Raw genomic sequence first — 19889 nt, 5'->3', positions numbered from 1 at the left:
TACAATTGCCTCACCCCTCTCTCACTCTCTTATGATTTGATCCAGAAATCCATGACAGAGAAACCAACCCATCATAGAGAGCTGTCGGTAGCTACGGCCGAAGCAATGAAGAACATGGAAGGTGTGACGCTACCTGATGAATGGCAAGATGATGAATTCTCCCAACAGAAGCTCGCTGGTGTCGACAGCACACAAGAGGAAGAGTCTTTCTTCAGGAGGAAAGTTCCATCAACGGTAACTTTCTTGATAAACATCTTATATCATTATCGTTCAGCAGAGACTTTTTGGAATACTTATCGTGGAAGAGTAAGGGTTAACCCTAGTGTTTCTGTTCATAAAGCAAGCACCCTTGTTCACAGGTTTCCTCAGGCTTGCGAACCACAGTAAATAAGTTCACCTATGAGGAATCCTTAGTTTCTCTCTCTCTCTCTTAAGTCCATTAGGGCGTTCGCCGTCCCATGGTGGTCCAAGAAACAAACTCCATCGAAGCCTCCCTGTCCGGTGTGGGCGTCGTTACCTCATGCATGCTACTTCTTTTAAGTGCTCCAATGTTATCAGTCCACCAAGCTTTCGGTCTTCCTCTTTCCTCTAGAAATATGTCATTAATAATAGTAATAAGCTTTGCAAAGCAGACAGATTTGTCAATCAACTTTCTCTGCTAACTGGCTTTTAACAAATTTGCCCTGTTTTAACGTTACCGTTTATTTGATTTATCAGGATGGTAAGCTGAGAACACGAGATAGCATGATGTCTGACGACGGCTCAGTGGAAGGAATGAGTGCCTGGGCGGAGAGACTAGCAGGAGACGATAACTTTGATGAGGATGAAGATGGTGATCTGTCTCCGTTACAAGGTAGGTCTAGATTCGGAAAAACATTTTATGTTCTTTCTGTGTTTTAGTGGTCACTCAAGAAAGGAGGGCCTGGTTTCATGGCTCTGCTAACCGCAAGCAAAGAAGCAGCGCTCAAGGAAGCAGAGAATTCCAAGCTTTCGTTGAGCCTATTTCACAGGTTAGCAGGGACTTTCTGTCTGTCACAAGGTAGGTCCAGATTCGGACAAGGTTTTTTACGTTATGTGTCAATCAAGATAGCTAGGCCCACTTTGATAAACCAAAAAAACTTGCTCAGCACAGAAAAATCTTGCTTAGCAGATTTGTTTTACCAGCCCACATTCGTTAAATCGTTGCTACTTGTACCCCACTCTTTTTTTTGCATGGCAAAGAAATTTGTTCGACACACCACAAGGGTGTGTGCTAAACTGTGAAAAAGGTTTAGTTACTTAATGAAACAATCCAACTTAAGTGGTGAGATTCCGTATTGATAGTCCTTACATTAAGGTTCTGTTTCTTAACTTGGCGCCTAAACTTCCAACCCTCCAGCCAGTAGCCAAGAGCAAAGAAACCGGAAGAGCAGTATGAAGAAGGTAGTTCACATTCCTGCAGAGCTTGATATCAGTATTGATGCTGAAGTGAACGGCTCTGCAACGCCAGCCATCCTTACGCCAACCAGTACCGAGATGTCGTGGGATGGTAAGATCGCAGCCGATAGACCATGGGAATGGAAGACTAACGCTTCATGTTTGACGACTAATCATTAACAAGTGTCCTCATCAGCTTAACACTTCACTGACATTTCTCAAGAAAACTTCACGACTTAACACCAAATGTTCACTCATTTTATGTTTTCTTGCAAGCAAGTACAATGATCAAGGCCTGTCATGAGTTGGTGGTTAAGAGCATCGGGCTCAAGCTCTGGTGTTTCTGGACAGCAGGGTGCGGGTTCGAGTCCCGGTCATGGGAATGGAAGACTTATGCTTCATGTTTGACGACTAATCATGAACAAGTGTCCTCATCAGCTTAACACTTCACTGACATGTCTCAAGATCATTTCTTTACTTTATATCTTATGTTTTCTTGTAAGCAAGTGATATGATCGAGGCCGATTGTGGCATGTCATGGCCTGACGGTTTAGAGCACCGGGCTCAAGCTCTGGTGTCTCTGATGATCAACATAGTGTGGGTTCGAGTCCCAGTCATGACACTTGTGTCCTTGAGCAAGAACTTTATCTACCATAATTGCTTTGTCCTTTGAATAGGATATTATGCCATAGGTACTAGAATCGGTAAAGCCTGTTAAAAAACCTAGAAAACTTATCATGGAAGAGTAGGGGTCAACCCCTTTGTTTCTAGTTCACATAGCAAGCACCCTTGTTTACAGGTTTCCTCAGGCTTGCAAGCTACAGTGTAAGGGTAGGGGTTAACCCCAGTGTTTCTGGTTCACATAGCAAGCACCCTTGTTTACAGGTTTCCTCAGGCTTGCAAGCTACAGTGTAAGGGTAGGGGTTAAGCCCAGTGTTTCTGGTTCACATAGCAAGCACCCTTGTTTACAGGTTTCCTCAGGCTTGCAAGCTACAGTGTAAGGGTAGGGGTTAAGCCCAGTGTTTCTGGTTCACATAGCAAGCACCCTTGTTTACAGGTTTCCTCAGGCTTGCAAGCTACAGTGTAAGGGTAGGGGTTAACCCCAGTGTTTCTGGTTCACATAGCAAGCACCCTTGTTTACAGGTTTCCTCAGGCTTGCAAGCTACAGTGTAAGGGTAGGGGTTAACCCCAGTGTTTCTGGTTCACATAGCAAGCACCCTTGTTTACAGGTTTCCTCAGGCTTGCAAGCTACAGTGTAAGGGTAGGGTTAACCCCAGTGTTTCTGGTTCACATAGCAAGCACCATTGTTTTACAGGTTTCATCAGGCTTGCAAGCTACAGTGTAAGGGTAGGGGTTAACCCCAGTGTTTCTGGTTCACATAGCAAGCACCCTTGTTTACAGGTTTCCTCAGGCTTGCAAGCTACAGTGAAAGAGTAGTGGTTAACCCTGGTGTTTCTGGTTCACATAGCAAGCACCCTTGTTTACAGGTTTCCTGAGGCTTGCAAGCTACAGTGTAAGGGTAGGGGTTAACCCCAGTGTTTCTGGTTCACATAGCAAGCACCCTTGTTTACAGGTTTCCTCAGGCTTGCAAGCTACAGTGAAAGAGTAGTGGTTAACCCTGGTGTTTCTGGTTCACATAGCAAGCACCCTTGTTTACAGGTTTCCTGAGGCTTGCAAGCTACAGTGTAAGGGTAGGGGTTAACCCCAGTGTTTCTGGTTCACATAGTAAGCACCCTTGTTTACAGGTTTCATCAGGCTTGCAAGCTACAGTGTAAGGGTAGGGGTTAACCCCAGTGTTTCTGGTTCACATAGCAAGCACTCTTGTTTACAGGTTTCATCAGGCTTGCAAGCTACAGTGATTTAGTTCACTATGAGGCATCCTTGGTTTCATTACCAGAAATAATGAACTAAAATTCAGAATCTTGTACTTATGTTTCTGCTAGTGAGTCATTTACTTCCAGTTAACCAGATTCATGGCATTGGGTCAGAATGTTTATGTTGGAAAGCTTCAGTTACACTTTTCTAATACTTTAACTTCTCATTATAACACCTGTTTGTTTTCTTTACATGCACAAGGATCATGGGAATGCATAAGACTAACAACAAGTTTAAAAACACTTATTACAGTACACATGTTCATCATAACACTCACTGCCTCAGCTAAGGAAACATATCGGTTATCATCAAGGCATATTCACTTGGTCGCCGTCATTTACACTGGACACTATTGTTAATTGTCAAAGACCAGTCTTCTCACTTAGTGTATCTCATCATATGCATTAAATAATAAACCTGTGAATTTGAGCTTGATTGGTCGTCGAAGTTGCGAGATAATAATGAAAGAAAAAAAACACCCTTGTGACACAAAGTTATGTGCATTCATGTGCTTGATTTCGAGACCTCAAATTCATGGAAAACTACTTCTTTCTTGAAAACTACGTTACTTCAGAGGGAGCCGTTTCTCACAATGTTTAATACTTATAACAACAGCTCTCCATTACTCATAACCAAGTAAGGTTTTATGCTAATAATTATTTTGAGTAATTACCAATAGTGTCCAGTGCTTTTAAGATGAATATATTAACTCACGAAAGTTGGTAACAAAGCTCATGTTGAAGACCCAACCTTTACAGCATTGATGGTCTTTGATTGGTAGTTGTTCCTCACTTTTTTACCTCTGTCTTCATGATGCCCCTGCCCTGATGCCCCAGCGCCATCTTGGAATGTTTTGTTTGTGATGATAGAGACTATAGCAGAGGAACAGAGACCCACACAGCCAAGAGAAAACTTCACAGACATTTAACGTGATGTTCTGTAAAGAAGACTTGGATGTTAATCTTGAGAGAATGTTTCCCTAAATCTCCTTCATTAACCACTCACTTCACGGCCTCATCCCTCAGACCCAACTCCCAGCATCTTCCCACCCCTAAGCCCCACCCTACCTCCTTTTACCACCCCATCTAACAACTCAAAACATGGTTCTGTTCGTCATAATAAAGGTAGAGTCATAGTTTATTTTTTGTCCCCGTGATGCCAATTTATAGGCAAAATTATTTGAAAGAGATATAATAAAAGTCGCATGTGAAAGTTTCTCCTGAATACAGTCCAAAACTGTCACTGTATTTTCCCACAAACGTTGAATCCATCCATGTTTATAGCGAGATGACAGCGGACACCAACTGCATCTTTGGCTATCCCTACACCTGTATGGACTCTAAAAGGGGTAACCCTGTTTCAGCCCTAGGAGTCTGGAAAAAAAATTGTAGCCTTCAAATAGCATTTGAACTTGAACAACAACCCTCAGAAATCTGAGAAACGATTCATGCATGAATCATTTCTAAGATTCAGTTCTAAACTATTTTACTTTGAATAGAATCCTTTCCTTTTTATACAGCAACTCGTCCGATCCAAGGCAACGTGTTCCTTTACCACCACCAATAATTTGCAACCCTCTTCAAAACAATTTAACACCTGAAAATGTTATTAACTACAAAAACTTTTTACTGATGCTTCTTTGTCAAACTGTTCACATGAAGCCTGGTTCATACTTCCTGCGAATGCAATAGGAATTTTGACGTCACAAGTTTGCAATGAATAACTCGCATCAGGTGACTTATGTTCACCTGCTGCGAAATATTCGCTGTGAAAACAGCCATGTGACTTCAAAATTCGCTCTCGCATTCGCAATTGCAGGAAGTTTGAACCGGGCTCAATGAAAAAACCCAACATGTATTGTTTTTCTAATCGTTCTCTTTATGTTTGTAGATGACAGTTTGCAAAGGGCAAGGTCTGATGTCGAAGCCATTCCAGAATACACAGCTAAAGAGGAGATGGAAGACCGACGTAACTGGCGCAAGGTTTGCATCGCGAACAAGGAGTTCACTGTCGATATGAGAGCCATTAATCCCTACAAGAAAGTTCTCTCCCACGGAGGTAAGTAAATGGTCTTCTTAAAGATGTTATAGTCGGTATGTCATGGCCAAACTGTTGAGAGCATCAAGTTCAAGTTCTGGTGGTTGAGTCATCAGAGTGTGGGTTCGAATCCAGGTCATGACACTTGTGTCCTTGAGCAAGATACTTTACTATAATTGCTTCTCTTCACCCAGGGGTATAAATGGGTACCTGCGAGGGTAGAAGATGATATTGTAAAAGCCTTTGGAGCGCCACAATCCTCAGGGAGCTGAGAAAGATTACAGGACTGTTGTTGGTCCAATGACCAGGGCACCAATGCACATTGATACGATTATTGAAAATGCGCTATATAGGAACTAGTTATTATTATTACACAGCGTTGGTAAGGATAAAAACATTGTTTTCATTTCAGTCTGAAAGCTTACTGATTATGAAGTTCATACTAGATAAAGTTTTTCTGTGAAATATTTCCATCTGAAGTAAGTCATGTTTGACAAAACTGTATCTGGAAACCTTTGCCATTATAGAGCAGATGTCTTCCCATATAGACCAACTGTAAATTGTTGTCACAGATTTAGGGAAACTACTGAGTATACTGTGCTTAGTGTAAGGGTAAAACCAAAGAATATTCTTTATCCCAGATGCAAATTTAATTTTACGTATTATTTATTGTTGTTGCTAGGTTACTATGGAGAAGGTGTAAACGCCATCATTGTCATCGCTTCATGTTACATGCCAGAAAGATCTCGCAAAGATTACAACTACATCATGAATAACTTGTTTCTGTAAGTTTCTTGTCTTGAATCTTTATTGCCATCAACCTCCCCCAACTACTCTGTTTATGCCTCTGAAGAAGGTCCGGTTTGGATCAAAAGCTAAGGCCATACCCTCCTCATTTTATAATAATATTTGTTTATACTTAAACACATTTGTTGGTATACAAGAATATTTGTCTATAATTAAGAATATTTGTTTATACTTATCTTGATTACAGGTACGTAATAAGCACCCTAGAGCTTCTTGTTGCCCAGGAGTACATGATCGTCTACTTTCATGGAGCAGCTCCTAAAGATCGCATTCCAAGCCTGAACTGGATGAGAAAATGCTATCAGATGATTGACAGAAAGTAAGACCTAGTCTTGAATCTTATGGGTTTGGCTATGGCTAGAGGCCACTAGCCAGTAGCCAGAGTCACAGGCCTGGAATTAAATGAAGACCACAGAAGCTATAGAGCGTATTGAATAACCCCTTTTTTGATATGAAAGTCGCCATCTTGTAGGTCAAACTGTATGCGCGTCTACACGCGTACATCAAAGAAACACGCAACACGCGGCGTTCCCGGTTTGATTTCTACGGCACAAGCACGCACACACACACGCAAACCATCTTGTAGGGCAAATATTTGAACGGTGACGTCATATTCAATGCGGTCTATAGCCTCAGTTGCCCCTGGTCTTGGACTTGTTGCCCCTTCAACAGTTTCTTATTGACTTTAAGATTTTCTTCTGGAAGTGTTCTTTGCAAAATGAAAGTGGCCTACCCATCTTGAACTATTGTTTATGTTTAAAACTATGAAATTCCAGGCCTTTCTTCTGAGATGTAATTTCAGCCATTTCTGTTTGAATGTCAACTAATGAACTGATTTATCTTTTACTTTAGACTACGGAAGAATCTGAAGGGCCTGTTTATTGTTCATCCGACGACGTGGCTGCGGACAATCGTTCGATTTACGAGGCCATTTATAAGGTCAGTTTCTCTCGAATTATATTGGTTTTATTTTTGAGAAAGTTTAATATGATATCCATACGAGGCATACATGGTAGAAACATGGGAAATTCATACACCCATTTAAATTCTAAAGGGTTTTTGCTCTGACGTCTTGAATTACATTACACACCTGTGTGGCTTTCCTCCCATCCGAAGGAGGCATCAATAATAGTTAAGTAAGTGTCTTGCTCTCAAGGACAGAGTGTCACAACCGGGACTCGAACCAACAGTCTTCTGATCAGAAACACCAGTGCTTTAGTTCAGTGTACGTAATCGCTCGGTCACAACATGTGTCAGCCCTTGTACTCAATTGAATTCAATAAAACGTTGCTTCTTTTTTCCAGCCTCAAAATTCATGCCTGCATAAACCTAACTTCTGTTTGCCATTTTTCTCCACTAGCTCAAAGTTTAGCAAAAAGCTGAAGTTTGTTGAAAATCTGGAAGAGCTCTCCACCATGGTGACCATGGAATATGTATATGTTCCGGATGAGGTCAGAAGGTCAGTGCACATGCTCAGTATTTACATGACTCTAAACTGTGTTTTAAATAATATCAAAAGTAATAATGACATTTATAAAAGTTTCGAGGCATCATTTTAAAGTGATCTTCAAGATGTCAAAATAGCATACGTCCAGTTAAAAAATTTCTGTAATAATTGATTGTGTTGTTATTAGTGTTATCTTTGAGTTTACGCAAACTGCAAAGAGCAAGGGGAAATAATTGTGGTTTTATTGTTGAAATAACAAAAGTTCTCTCCAAGACAGGAAGTGAAAACTAATGAGCCGTTTTCCATCGCTGATAGTAATGATGTGTTTACAATGTTCAACTTCACCAGAAGTGTATCCTGGTTATGTGTGATTGTCTGTTTGTGCAACAAAATGTAAAAATATGTGCATTACTTCAAGCTATTAACAAAGACTGTATGTTAACTTGTCCATTTGGGAACCCTGGACTGTTTCCCATATTGTCAAAAGACTTTATAAAGCAGTTCATCAGTATACTCTCACTTAAAGGCAGTGGACACTATTGGTAATTACTCAAAATAATTATCAGCATAAAACCTTACTTGGTAACGAGTATTGGGGAGAGGTTGGTAGTATAAAACATTGTGAGAAACGGCTCCCTCTGAAGTGACGTAGTTTTCGAGAAAGAAGTAATTTTCCACGAATTTGATTATGAGACCTCAAGTTTGGAATTTGAGGTCTCAAAATCAGGCATCTGAAAGCACGCAACTTTATATGACAAGGGTGTTATTTTCTTTCATTATTATCTCGCAACTTCGACGACCAATTGAGCTCAAATTTTCACGGGTTTGTTATTTTGTGCATATGTTAAGATACACACCAAGTGAGAAGACTGGTCTTTGACAAACACCAATAGTGTCCACTGCCTTTAACCTCTTCCTGTACCCAAATTCATAGTTTTTTATTTATACCAGGTGAAAACATGCTGATATTTTCTTCAGATATAAAGAAGTCATACTCTTTATTCACCTTATGTAATGCTGAGGACACTGTTTCCAAAGGCGCCTTGAAATCTATAACTCCAGGGGTGGATTTCACAAGGGTAGTCCTAACTTAGGACTAGTCCTAGGCAATGCTAAGAGATAGGACTGGTCCTAAATTAGGACCAGTAACTCATCCTAACTTAGGACTGCAAGGGTAGTCCTAACTTAGGACTAGTCCTAGGCAATGCTAAGAGATAGGACTGGTCCTAAATTAGGACCAGTAACTCATCCTAACTTAGGACTGGTCCTATCTCTTAGCATTGCCTAGGACTAGTCCTAAGTTAGGACTACCCTTGTGAAATCCACCCCAGGGGTTATAAAAAGGTGGACATGCCATCATGTCAACATTGGTCCTAGAAGTCTGATCCTAGTTTCAGACCCTTTTGTCAGCAATGAGTCAGCCCTTGTCAGTCCTGTGTGTAGATAAAAAAACAATCGGGGCTTATAAATGGGATAATTACAACGAGGTTAAACAATAATATATTGGATGTGGGGTTTTTTCGCCCCTAACCTTGATCCCAGATAAAGGCTTATAATATACTTTTGTAAATCCTTAATTATGTCAACAAGGAATGTAACAGCGACAGATTTCTTTCTTCTTCAGTTATTCAGTTTTTTTTAGTTTAAAATGGTTTCAAGTTTAATCCTGATGCTAGCTTTCCTTGCATGTTACCCGGTACAGTCCTATCACACATACAGGCTTGACAACCCACCCCCCCCCCCCCAAATCACAAGATTTGTCAATAAACATCCATAGGTGGGATTGGGATGCCGCCTCACTTTGTTTAGAAAGATGCCGCCCTGCATTGGTAGATAGTCTGGCCCTTTTTGTGGCTTAGAAGAGTCTGCTCTGAATCTTACAGCATTCCAAACCATACACAGGGGACCTGACCTAAAGTCGGTCACATGGTCAATAGGCTTAGAGTACCTTGAGTCGATTTTGAAAGAGATCTTATTGTATGTTTTTGATCATTTTGAAATGTTTGGCTTGCCTTTGTGTGTAAGTTAGCGTTTGTGAGAGTTCGTGTTGTCGTTTCTTTTTGTTCATTTATTTCCATTTTTCCCTCCTTGCCTCTTTCCTCGTGGTAATTCCTCTCACATACCACTCCTGCAGATTTGATGAAGAAAGATACGAGAAGGTAATTGGTTTAAGCTCGCCTCTTTTCGTTTATCTGAGTTTGGTTTTAGTTTGTTGATTTGCATCCATTTTTTTACATCCCGAAAACATCTCGGCAAACGACAAGAGTTAATGGTGTTTTTATAGCGCTTTTAGAAATTCACAATGCATGAACAAATTATCTCTTGGTGGATTGGAATCTCTCAAATAGACTGTGCAAGTCTCGCAAGTGTCGGGGAGGGGGAAGCAATTTGAATGAAAACTTGTTATCTTTTCTTAATTTTTGTTATGAGTCGCCTAACATCACCAGGCCGGATGGCCACTTCAGGGCGAGGGCTACACTTAACTGATTTTGGGCTGTCAACCCAAATCAACTGTCACCAGGGCTGCCACCTACTCTTGGGGCTGAAACAGGGTTACCCCCTTCACAGGCCATAAAGATGTAGGCATGGGTATCACTAGGAGCCTGGCTGGTAGAGCAGAGTGCACTAACTTCCTAACTGAATGGTTTACGAAGAAATATGGCCAAGTACCTTGCTCCAGTGTCATGACTGGGCGTCGAACCCACACTCTGATGCTGACAACACCAGAGCTTGGGTCCAGTTCCATGACACACCACCAAATATTTCTCTGAAATATAATGGGTTTTTTTAATTCTATTTATACAAAATTCTTGAAATAAAAATACCCATTTTGTAGTAAATACCAACTTAACCAATCTTGCCCGAATCTTCATGACCAGGGGTCGATTTCACAAAGAGTTAGGACTAGTCCTAACTTAGGACTAGTCCTAGGAGATATTAAAAACGTATGGCTAGTCCTAAGTTAGAACGAGTAACTCATCCTAACTACAGATAAGATTAGTCTTAACTCTTTGTGAAATCCACCCCAGTTGGGCAAAGATCTTTTAAAGATCTTTGCCAAATCAAATTGTTTACAAGCAACCGGAAACAGAGTTCAAGTCTTATTCTCTGGTTTTCTTTGTTGATTTGTTAAATAAATTGTTCCTTCATATGTTTCATGGCAACATTTTACTGTCCCAACAATATGATATAATTTTTATAGCCATAAACTTTCAAATAAAGTACACATTTTTGAAGAAATGGGATTGCCTTATGTAAAACTGACTATGTTTGGGGCCAACTTGGTCCAGGAAGTTTGAATCTGCGCGAGACTTGCACAGTCTACATGGACAATTTATTTTTTGTTTATCTCCTTTTGATGCAATGGTTAGATGAATCCTGAATATTCAACCATCCTTGATTTCTTGTTCTCAAAAATAATGACAGATATTGTGAAACATTTCTTCGGGTTAAAACCACTTTTGAAGCCCCAATCTTTTGTGGTTTATTGGGGCTCTTGTACTTGATTCTGTCAGGGTGTGGTTTGGTTTTTGCAAGTGGTTAGTAATAGCTAAGACAAAACAGTAGAGCAGATTATCTAGTCTAGTGCATTAGATTGCAATGTCTTGCGTTTTTCTGCAAAGCTGTATATTTGTATGTCCATGTTTTTGCTGCATTTCAAATTTGGATGGAGATTTCTGATTCAATATTTTGCAGTGAAGCACACATGCCTCATATCATGGTAGGGTAGCAGGCCTGGAATTACAAGGGGGCAACTGGTGCCATGGCCTTCATTGCCCATGCTCTTGGCATTGGTGCCCCCTTTAAAAGTTTCCCATAGACTTATACAAATTTTCCAATTGAATTGCCCTTTGCAAAATTCAAATGGCCTTGTCCTCTCAAAGATGAAATTCCAGGCTTGTTGAAGGACAGGAAAGAGGGGCTGCCCTTAATGCAAATTCCATTTTGCTAAAACTATAGTGCAATGACCATGATGCAGAACTTATTTATCTTTTTTTTGGTGTATAAAAAGAGAAGTTGTTTTGGTGAAATCAGAATATGGAATATCTTTAGATTCCCTACACTTAGTAAACATTGCTTTCTTTACACCAATATTGTCTGCATCGCTCAATACTGTATTTGGAAACGCAACCCAACTCGACCAGACTCTGCAAGCAGGCTCATTGATCATAAAAACTGTGTTCATTTAAAAATGGAAGCATGCGTTAAAATATCACAGAAAAAATAACTACTCCACAAAAGAACAAGTTTAAGTACTGTGTTATTTGAAAATGGTACCTTTTAAATAAAATAATCTGAATGAAATGCTTTGCTATTAAAATGTGGTGCAACTTGCAAGGTTGCTTCAAGTTGGGTCGCATTAATGAGGTATCCCCCAAACAACTACCATGGTTTTGCATCATAAATTTATAGCAATTTATTTGCCAAGAAAACAAAACAGTTCCTGAAAACCTTTTTTGTTTTTGAAATTTCTCACAAGCTGCAGAAATGATTGGGCTTGTCATTTGCAGCCTTAACACTGAGAAGCAGTTGTACTGTTGTTCAATGTATTTTTTATCCAAAAGTGGGTGACAGTTTGTTGTGGAAATAATTAACACTCAGTTGTGAAGAAAAGTCAAAGAAATATTTGTTTATAGAAAATAAAATTCATGAAATGAATCAGTGCAACACAAAATTGATAGATGGAAATTTTCATCAGAATAAAGAATTTAAATTTTGGTTTTACCCATTAACACCGATGTGTGATAGCACTGTATAATCAGTGCTTCCCCAAGCGCTGTAAACCTAAATCACAGGCATATTACTCGGGTGGGGTGGGATGCGAACCCACAACCTTTGCAATTATAGAGCAGTGTCTTACCAACACAAGTTGTTTTGGGGAACCTTTCTAAGATGTTGCCTTTGCACAATTTCCTGATCATCCTCATCATCTTCACAACCACCCCTATCTATTTCCATCCCCACACAGGATGGTGGAGCGTTGTGGGGTCAGTACGCTATGGCTGTTTCTCGGTGCTCTTTGTATCTGTGGTGTCTTCCCTCCGCGGTCGCCGCGGCCCAGTGTACCCTGGGATTCCCCTGGCTGGCAATGTCCGAGGCTGTGTCATGTAAGATGAGTCAGCCAGGGACTGCCGTTATCTTTTTTCCGTTTTCTTCTTCTTATCATCCTTTTGCCTGTTCTTGTCTTTGCTTTGGTTGTGTCCTTGCTTCTTTAATCATCCTGTTATTGCTCATGCATGATTTTGTCTCACAAGAAGAAGACAAAACACAGGGAATGTAACCCTTGGGAGACAATAGTACAAAAATTTTCACTGCAAAAGACAGCCATATTTGAACTACTCAAACAAGTGGGTAAAAGAAAAGGGATGGCATTAAATTGAATTTGTTTAATGTTTCCTGTGTAAACAGAGAATCTACAACTGATGATTATACAGGTTACGCAAATACACACAAATAAGTTTGATCTGAAAATGAATTGAAATAAAGTTATATATATATTTTTTTTTAGTTCAATCTAAAATTTAAAAAGTTAAACGACCTAACAAAATGACAAACCAGCCATAAGTTGTTTTAAAATATTTTTATTTTTTTTATTAATTTAATTAGAAATTTGCCCTATGATTGTTTTTTAAGTTGAATTATTAAACTATTTTTTTCAATTACAATCCTGTCCAAATCCTTTAAAAGTCATTTGAGAAAAAAAAATCTACATCTTTTTCTAAAGTTAACTTTGTTTTTATTTTTTTTATTTATACTATCTCCTTCTTCTTCATTCTTTTCGTCATTTTCGAATTTTCTCACTTCCCCTTTCATTTGCATGTTGCTATGGCAATCTTGAGAATGTGAAAGAAATTGTCTGCTAATATTGTTTTGTTAGTTTGATGTTCTTTTGAGGAGTTCCTTTGGTTTTTCGTTGACTCTTGCAACCACTGATGGTCTGCATGGTTGCATTTGACCTCACTCACACAAGCATGGAGGCGCATGGTAGTTGCATGATAAAAAAAAACCTTGTTGTTACGGGCATCTCTTTTTAAGGTCTGGTTTGAGCTCCCCTCCCCCATGAAACTGGCATTGAAGAGTGTTATTTCCTTATAAATAGAAATGACCATGATTTTGTGGTTAATAGCAACATAGTTTCTTATTTGCAGAGCTTGATCTGTGCTGTATTTTGCATTATGCTGTTTTATTATTTTGTTGTATTAACCAATTAATCAAACATTTCAGTTTATTTTAGGCAATATGAGAGCAGTAACAGTTTTGAGTTTTGAATGTTTTTTATATCCGTAATGAAGAATCTTTGGTATTAACTTGTGCTTGCCTAATATTGTGTACAACCTTAAACAATTATTTTATAAACTAATCTTTTCAGTTAATAACATGTTTCCTTTGCCTCATCATTAGGCAAGGGGAAATAAATGATATTTTTTGTTTTAACTTTTCATTGGTTAGTTTTATGACATCATTCCTAATTAGATATGGAATGAGTACAATCTTGTGAAATCAATGCTCTAAAAAAGTATTTAGTCATTCAACGATTATACTTTCATCCTCAATAATGATTGCTAACCCATCAGAAAGAAGCAGTATAGTAAGCCTAACCAATATGCAACCAAACCTATGGATACTTTTGCAAAAAGCATTCAAGAGTTTCACATACGCCTCTCTTAATAATTATGCATGAGGTACGTCACAATGCTAATCCAAAACGAGGCGATTGGCAGCCACTGCAAGTGATGGAGGACTTGCGCCCTTAGCCTCATTTTGGGTAAGAATTATGACGTCATGCATAAGTATTAAGAGAGGCCTATTAGGGGCAATCAGTAGGAATTGTAAAATTTACTATTCTGCCTGTCTTAAGTTTGCAAAGTAATATAAATCAAGGTGAGTTAATCTTTGACGCTGTGTTTTGTTTGTAACTTCTATTATGTCAGCTGTAATTGACCACAATGTATATCTAAGCTACAATCTACTTGATATTCACAAATATTTCAGCTATATTTTTGAGTATCTCAGTTGTGCTATTCATGTTATCCTGGAATATGTAAGCTATAATATACTTGATATTCAAATATATTTCAGATGTAGCTTTGAATATCTCAGCTGGTGTAAACATGATATCCCGGAATATTTAAAGCAACATGTTGCCTTGGATCGGACGAGTTGGTCTATAAAAAGCATTTGAAACCATTTGTTATGAAATGTATATGGTTAGAAAGATGTTTTAAAAGTAGAATATAATGATCCACACAAGTATCACGCGTTTTACGTCGCGAACTAACACGGTCGGCCATTTATGGGAGTCGGCCATTTATGGGAGTCAAAAATTTGACTCCCATAAATGGCCGACTGTGTTAGTCGACGAGGTAAAACGAAAACCACGCAATTTCAAGGCATATTTGTGTAGATCATTGTATTCTACTTTTACAACATCTTTCTACCCATCTTTCTATACCCATATGCATTTTATAACAAACGGTTACAGAAAGCTTTTCAAAGACCAACTCGACCGATACTTGATTTTCTTTATACTTGCACATTAAATTTATTGAACCTTTTTTTTTTTATATATACCAAATAGGACTGAACTCTGCTACTCTGCATGCCTCTAATTTATTTGTATGTCAAACTAGTGCTGTATACAAGTAAATTGCAACAATAATATTTTGAAATTTGAATCAGTTGAACTTCACATTTTTCTGGAATTTTTTTGTTTGTATTGAACTTCCTTTGAGATAATGGCATTTTAAAATACAAAGAAAACGATATTAATCATCTTTTCATTGCCTTTATCAGATCCCTGGTTCACTCACAATATTCCCAATATCAACATCAACAAAATAATTGAAACTTCAGACACTGAGGTCATTGCCACTGCCCTGGTTGTGCCCTGACTGGTACCCCTTCAAAAGCTTCCGATAGACTTAAAGACTCTAAAAGTGCACATTGCAAAATGAAAATGGCCTTGCCCTCACATAGATAAAATTCCAGTCATATACACTATGGACAAAATCTTTCCTACCTCTCCATTAGAAATGAATTGACATTAAAACAATCTTAAGATTTACTTCAAAAAAATAGTTAGTGGCCTTAGGTTTCAACCCTAGCATAGTCTTTCTCTTTTTAGCCTTCAAGAAAGATTCTGCTAGGGTTGAAACTGTATTTTCGTTTTTCGTTTTTCATTTAAACCGTAGGCCCTTTTGTTTGGTAAGCAGTTTGGAACAGCTAATCCTATTTTACGTTATTCTTCAATCACAGTAACAAAACCACAAATAAGATGTTAACTCCTTGACTGATATGAGAAGTTACTTATCTTAGACCGTGGGATGATGCTCCAAATTCTGCTTTTCAGTGCTCTACCCTACACAACTACTTACATTTGGTCTAACAATTTGAAGAAAATTCAACTTACCACCCAAAAAAAGTCGTCAAGCACAAAACTTGCACAGTATGGATTTATTCGCGAAATGAAGCACAATAATACAGCGAGAATAAATGGCTGAACGTGCAACAAAAAAATAGATGACTTATAAGCTCGGCCAATCATAGCGCATATGACATGCATGCGGATGTGTGGACCAATGAAAGAGCTTGTTTCGAAGTCCTGTGGTTTTGTGGCCCTTTTCGAAACGACGGCGCCTGCGTTGGATTCAGCTTCAGGTTCCCTTATCTCGTCTGAAACCCTGACTGAGCGCGTACGCAAAGTACGCACAATTGCCAAAACAACCGCGGGGCCAAGCTAGCATGCGGAGCCGAAGCCGTGGTTTCGAGAAGGATTTCAGAAAGATGTCGTCTACGCTTCTCAGGAAACTTCGTCCTGTGTGAAGGGAAGAAAGTTGCGAAGATCGGCTCGTTTTATGTTACATGAAAACAACATAAATTTAATCCGAGCTAGTTCGGGAAAATAGTTATCGCTGGCAGGAGTTCGTTGGCCCAGCAGTGGTTAGGAAAAACATCATGATCATCATGACATGTGAAAATGTGTATGCTTGGACGCCATGGATGATGACATGACAGCGACCTACAAAAGACAAGACCTTCCGATCCAATTTCACCAGAAAGCACAGCGGCAGCTGCTGGTTGGAGTACCGTGGATGTACTAGTGGAAGTTGAAGGTATTTAGGCAACATTTCTTTCCAGAATAAGTTGTGCTTCAATTCGAAGCAAAGCAGTTAATCATTTTTTTTTGTCAAGTCATGAAGTTAAACAAAATGAAATGCTCCGATCTCTCAAATATATGAAACGAAATCAGAGTCACGATCACATGATGAGGATACACATTTTGGTGATGAATCATGATGATGACACACATCGGTTTTAGTTATTTACTTAATACTTGAATTAATAACAAAAAACATACATCATATTCATACATGCACTGTTACAATTAGTAATTACAATTACATGTACAGACTACAGTATGAAAAATCAAAAAACATTAAATATTCAATGCACTAGGCCGATTAAAAATGTACACGATTCAGGAAAAATTAAATTGGCCCTTACTTACTAAACTAAAACACTGAAGTGGAGGAAGGGCAAGGGTACATACACGTACCCCAAGACCCCCATACTAATCACGTGATGAAGTATGCTTGAATAATAATAAATAACATCCCCATCTTTATTCTTAAAATTCTAGAGGCAAACAACCAGATTTCTTTGAGATGTGGTATTAAAATTAAAATGTTGTATTTAAACTAAGGGGAACAAGCCTAATTTTGTTTTCAAATAAGATGAGTAAACTAGGGCCTCATTTAGGAAAAGTTTCTGTATGGCGCCACCACTTTTTCATTCGAAATAAAATAATATAGTATCTAATTTACCTGATTGATATATCCCTTTTTCTAAAAATGAGTGAAAAAGTGGTGGCGCCATACGGAAAGTTATCCCTCATTTATTTGTATTTCTTTTCTTTTCAGTATGACATGTCCGCTCTGGGTTAGTGGTATATCAACACTTTTCGCTGACAGTGAAGCGTGCAGGTAGTAGGAGAAACAAAGAAAGGCAGAAACTAATCTGAGAGAGCTAAAGAAGAACAAAAATTGAAGGTAAAAAAAAATAACTTGTTCATTACTCTCGTCCACCAGAAGAAATACTGTGCGTAACCTTCTAACCTTTTTTTCTTTTGTTTTCAGGAAAACGAGAGAAAAAACTCAAATGAATATATGGTTAACTGTTGGTATTTGTGAACAGGACCAGTATCCCTATTAAATAACAAAATCTATATATAAATCTGTGTAAATTTTTGCAAGAATTTGCTACAAGATAATGAAAAGTTCAAAGTATTGGGTAAAAATGTCCTCTTTATATCAAAAGCTTTCCAGTGCTCTTTATCATACGTTTTGTATGGATTGACCTTTAGTAGTTGGGCACAAGTTGACTAGGGTATAAGGGCATGCCACTTGGATATGAGAAATTCATACTGCCTAAATAAACTTTGGATTGGATGTGTACTACAATTAAGGAACAATGAGTTGATCTACCTTCACCAAAACTGTACATGTTTGCTTTTCCTACAAATTGTTTTTATTTTGTGTACTGTCTGTTCAGTCATCGAGTATGCTTTTATAATTCGCTTGCAGAACGCGAGAATAGTGATGCCATTAGCAACGAGACAACTGAAGGTGAACCACGATCAAAAGGTTGCTACGCTCTGACACTGGTGATTCTGAAACGCCTCAGCTGAACATGCTCCCCGAACAGTGTATCATGCAGATTGAAGAAGAAAGTATGTAAAGGAAAATATCACACAGAAGATGTTCCTGTCAACAAATCAGTTTCCCCTGCACAGACCTATGCTTTTGTGCCAGTTGTGGAGTGGCTTCAAAGGACTCGGACGGGGATGTTTATTCTGATGATAAATAATTTAAACAAAATGTTGTCTGAATCATCATTTTCAATAGAAAAGTAGAAAAAACAAGAAGAGAATTCTGCACAAGTACAATGTGTAAAAAGTAAGCTTTTGGCTTACCAAAATATAAACCTTAAAATAAATGTGGAACAATTGATTTGAGAATTGAATTAACCCATCAGTTACTGTGGTACCAGAAAGACAGTTTGGGAACTAGATTTATATTATTTTCATTCAATTTTGTAAAATCTTTATATCTTTGAAATTGTTAACGGCCCTGTCACACCATGGTGTATCGCCTTAACGTATGCCGGCGTATAGGCCAACAGAAACTAGTTCGAGCATTTTAAAAGTTCAAGAGTGCCCAACTTCCCAGAATCGCATCCATAGCGTACTGAACGTATACAAAGCGTATGACTAATGAATTGATAGCGTATCACTAACTTAAAATGAAGTTATGTATGTTACAGGTGGATACGTGAGAATACGTCAAGACTTTTTGGGGATACGCCAGGCATAGGTTATACGGCACATCAACGGATTTATTATTGTTTTAAATTGAATTGTTTGGGGGAATTTAAAAGGGCCTTTTCAAGAAAGTAACATAATTCATCATGATAACAATGAGTATTGTCCTAGAAATGTGTCATGATATGAAGAGAAGAAATTAAAAAAATCTTAATGTCAACAATATCCTTTTTTTGTCAAGTTCATTCATTCAATCGATTACAATTTAATTAAGGCCTGTCTAAGCTCTGAAAACTTAGTAAATGACCAAAATGAGGCCCAGAAAGTTTGTTAGTGACATTAATTTGAAACAATTGAAATAACTCAATTGGGGAAATGATTGATGTCCAGGGATTTTAAATAATTAATTAATCTGGGAGAAAAGAGCTGAAAACCTGTAAATGAAAGCAAAATAAATAAGCCAGTATATTTTCCCCATTCGTTTGTGCACTTGGTGATTTGCCCATAGAGTTTGTGCATAGTTCTCCAGTTTTGACCAATAGACGGCGCTATTTTTCTATAATTATTTTCTAATTAAAATAACTCATTACTGTGCAAGTTTTGCCCTTGACGACTTTCACATGTTATTCAGGACTACCATAAGAACATCTGGGGAAAACTTCAGGTAGTTGCAGAGGGTAGACCACAAAACTCGAAAACTAGAGCCCTTTTTGATGATCATCCCACGGTCTATCTATTCTCGATACCTTGATTTCTTCCTTCATCAGAAGTTACTTATTTATTCTGGATACCTTGATTTCTTCCTTCATGAGAAAATTCTTATCTATTCTGGATTCCTTGATTTCTTCCTTCATGAGAAGTTACTTATTTATTCTCGATACCTTGATTTCTTCCTTCATGAGAAGTTACTTATTTATTCTCGATACCTTGATTTCTTCCTTCATGAGAAGTTACTTATTTATTCTCGATACCTTGATTTCTTCCTTG

At 38.4% G+C, this 19889-nt stretch overlaps 1 protein-coding gene and 1 long non-coding RNA gene across 6 annotated transcripts in view; both read left to right on the top strand.

Annotated features, from left to right (window-relative positions):
* LOC139936957 (uncharacterized) overlaps positions 1-19889 on the top strand; it is a 47552-nt gene that overhangs the window by 22272 nt on the left and 5391 nt on the right. The window contains exons 7-16 of one of the 5 annotated variants that reach the window (XM_071931826.1): positions 46-234; positions 718-853; positions 1379-1528; positions 5182-5349; positions 6011-6113; positions 6323-6454; positions 6988-7074; positions 7496-7594; positions 9717-9741; positions 12552-12570. In XM_071931826.1, coding sequence (XP_071787927.1) covers positions 46-234; positions 718-853; positions 1379-1528; positions 5182-5349; positions 6011-6113; positions 6323-6454; positions 6988-7074; positions 7496-7594; positions 9717-9741; positions 12552-12570 — 1108 coding nt within the window. Of the gene's footprint in view, positions 1-45; positions 235-717; positions 854-1378; positions 1529-5181; positions 5350-6010; positions 6114-6322; positions 6455-6987; positions 7075-7495; positions 7595-9716; positions 9742-12551; positions 12691-19889 lie in introns of all 5 variants that reach the window. The other 4 variants (XM_071931825.1, XM_071931827.1, XM_071931828.1 and 1 more) reach the window with 4 other exon arrangements.
* On the top strand, positions 15999-19885 carry LOC139936961 (uncharacterized). Its single transcript, XR_011786040.1, has 3 exons — positions 15999-16695; positions 17503-17631; positions 18166-19885. It is a non-coding gene; the product is annotated as an uncharacterized lncRNA (long non-coding RNA).

Source organism: Asterias amurensis, chromosome 5 (genome assembly GCF_032118995.1).
Source record: "Asterias amurensis chromosome 5, ASM3211899v1".
In the NCBI taxonomy this organism is placed as follows: domain Eukaryota; kingdom Metazoa; phylum Echinodermata; class Asteroidea; order Forcipulatida; family Asteriidae; genus Asterias; species Asterias amurensis.
Note: the sequence above shows the minus strand (reverse complement) of the source record. Positions and strands in the feature narration are given on the sequence as shown.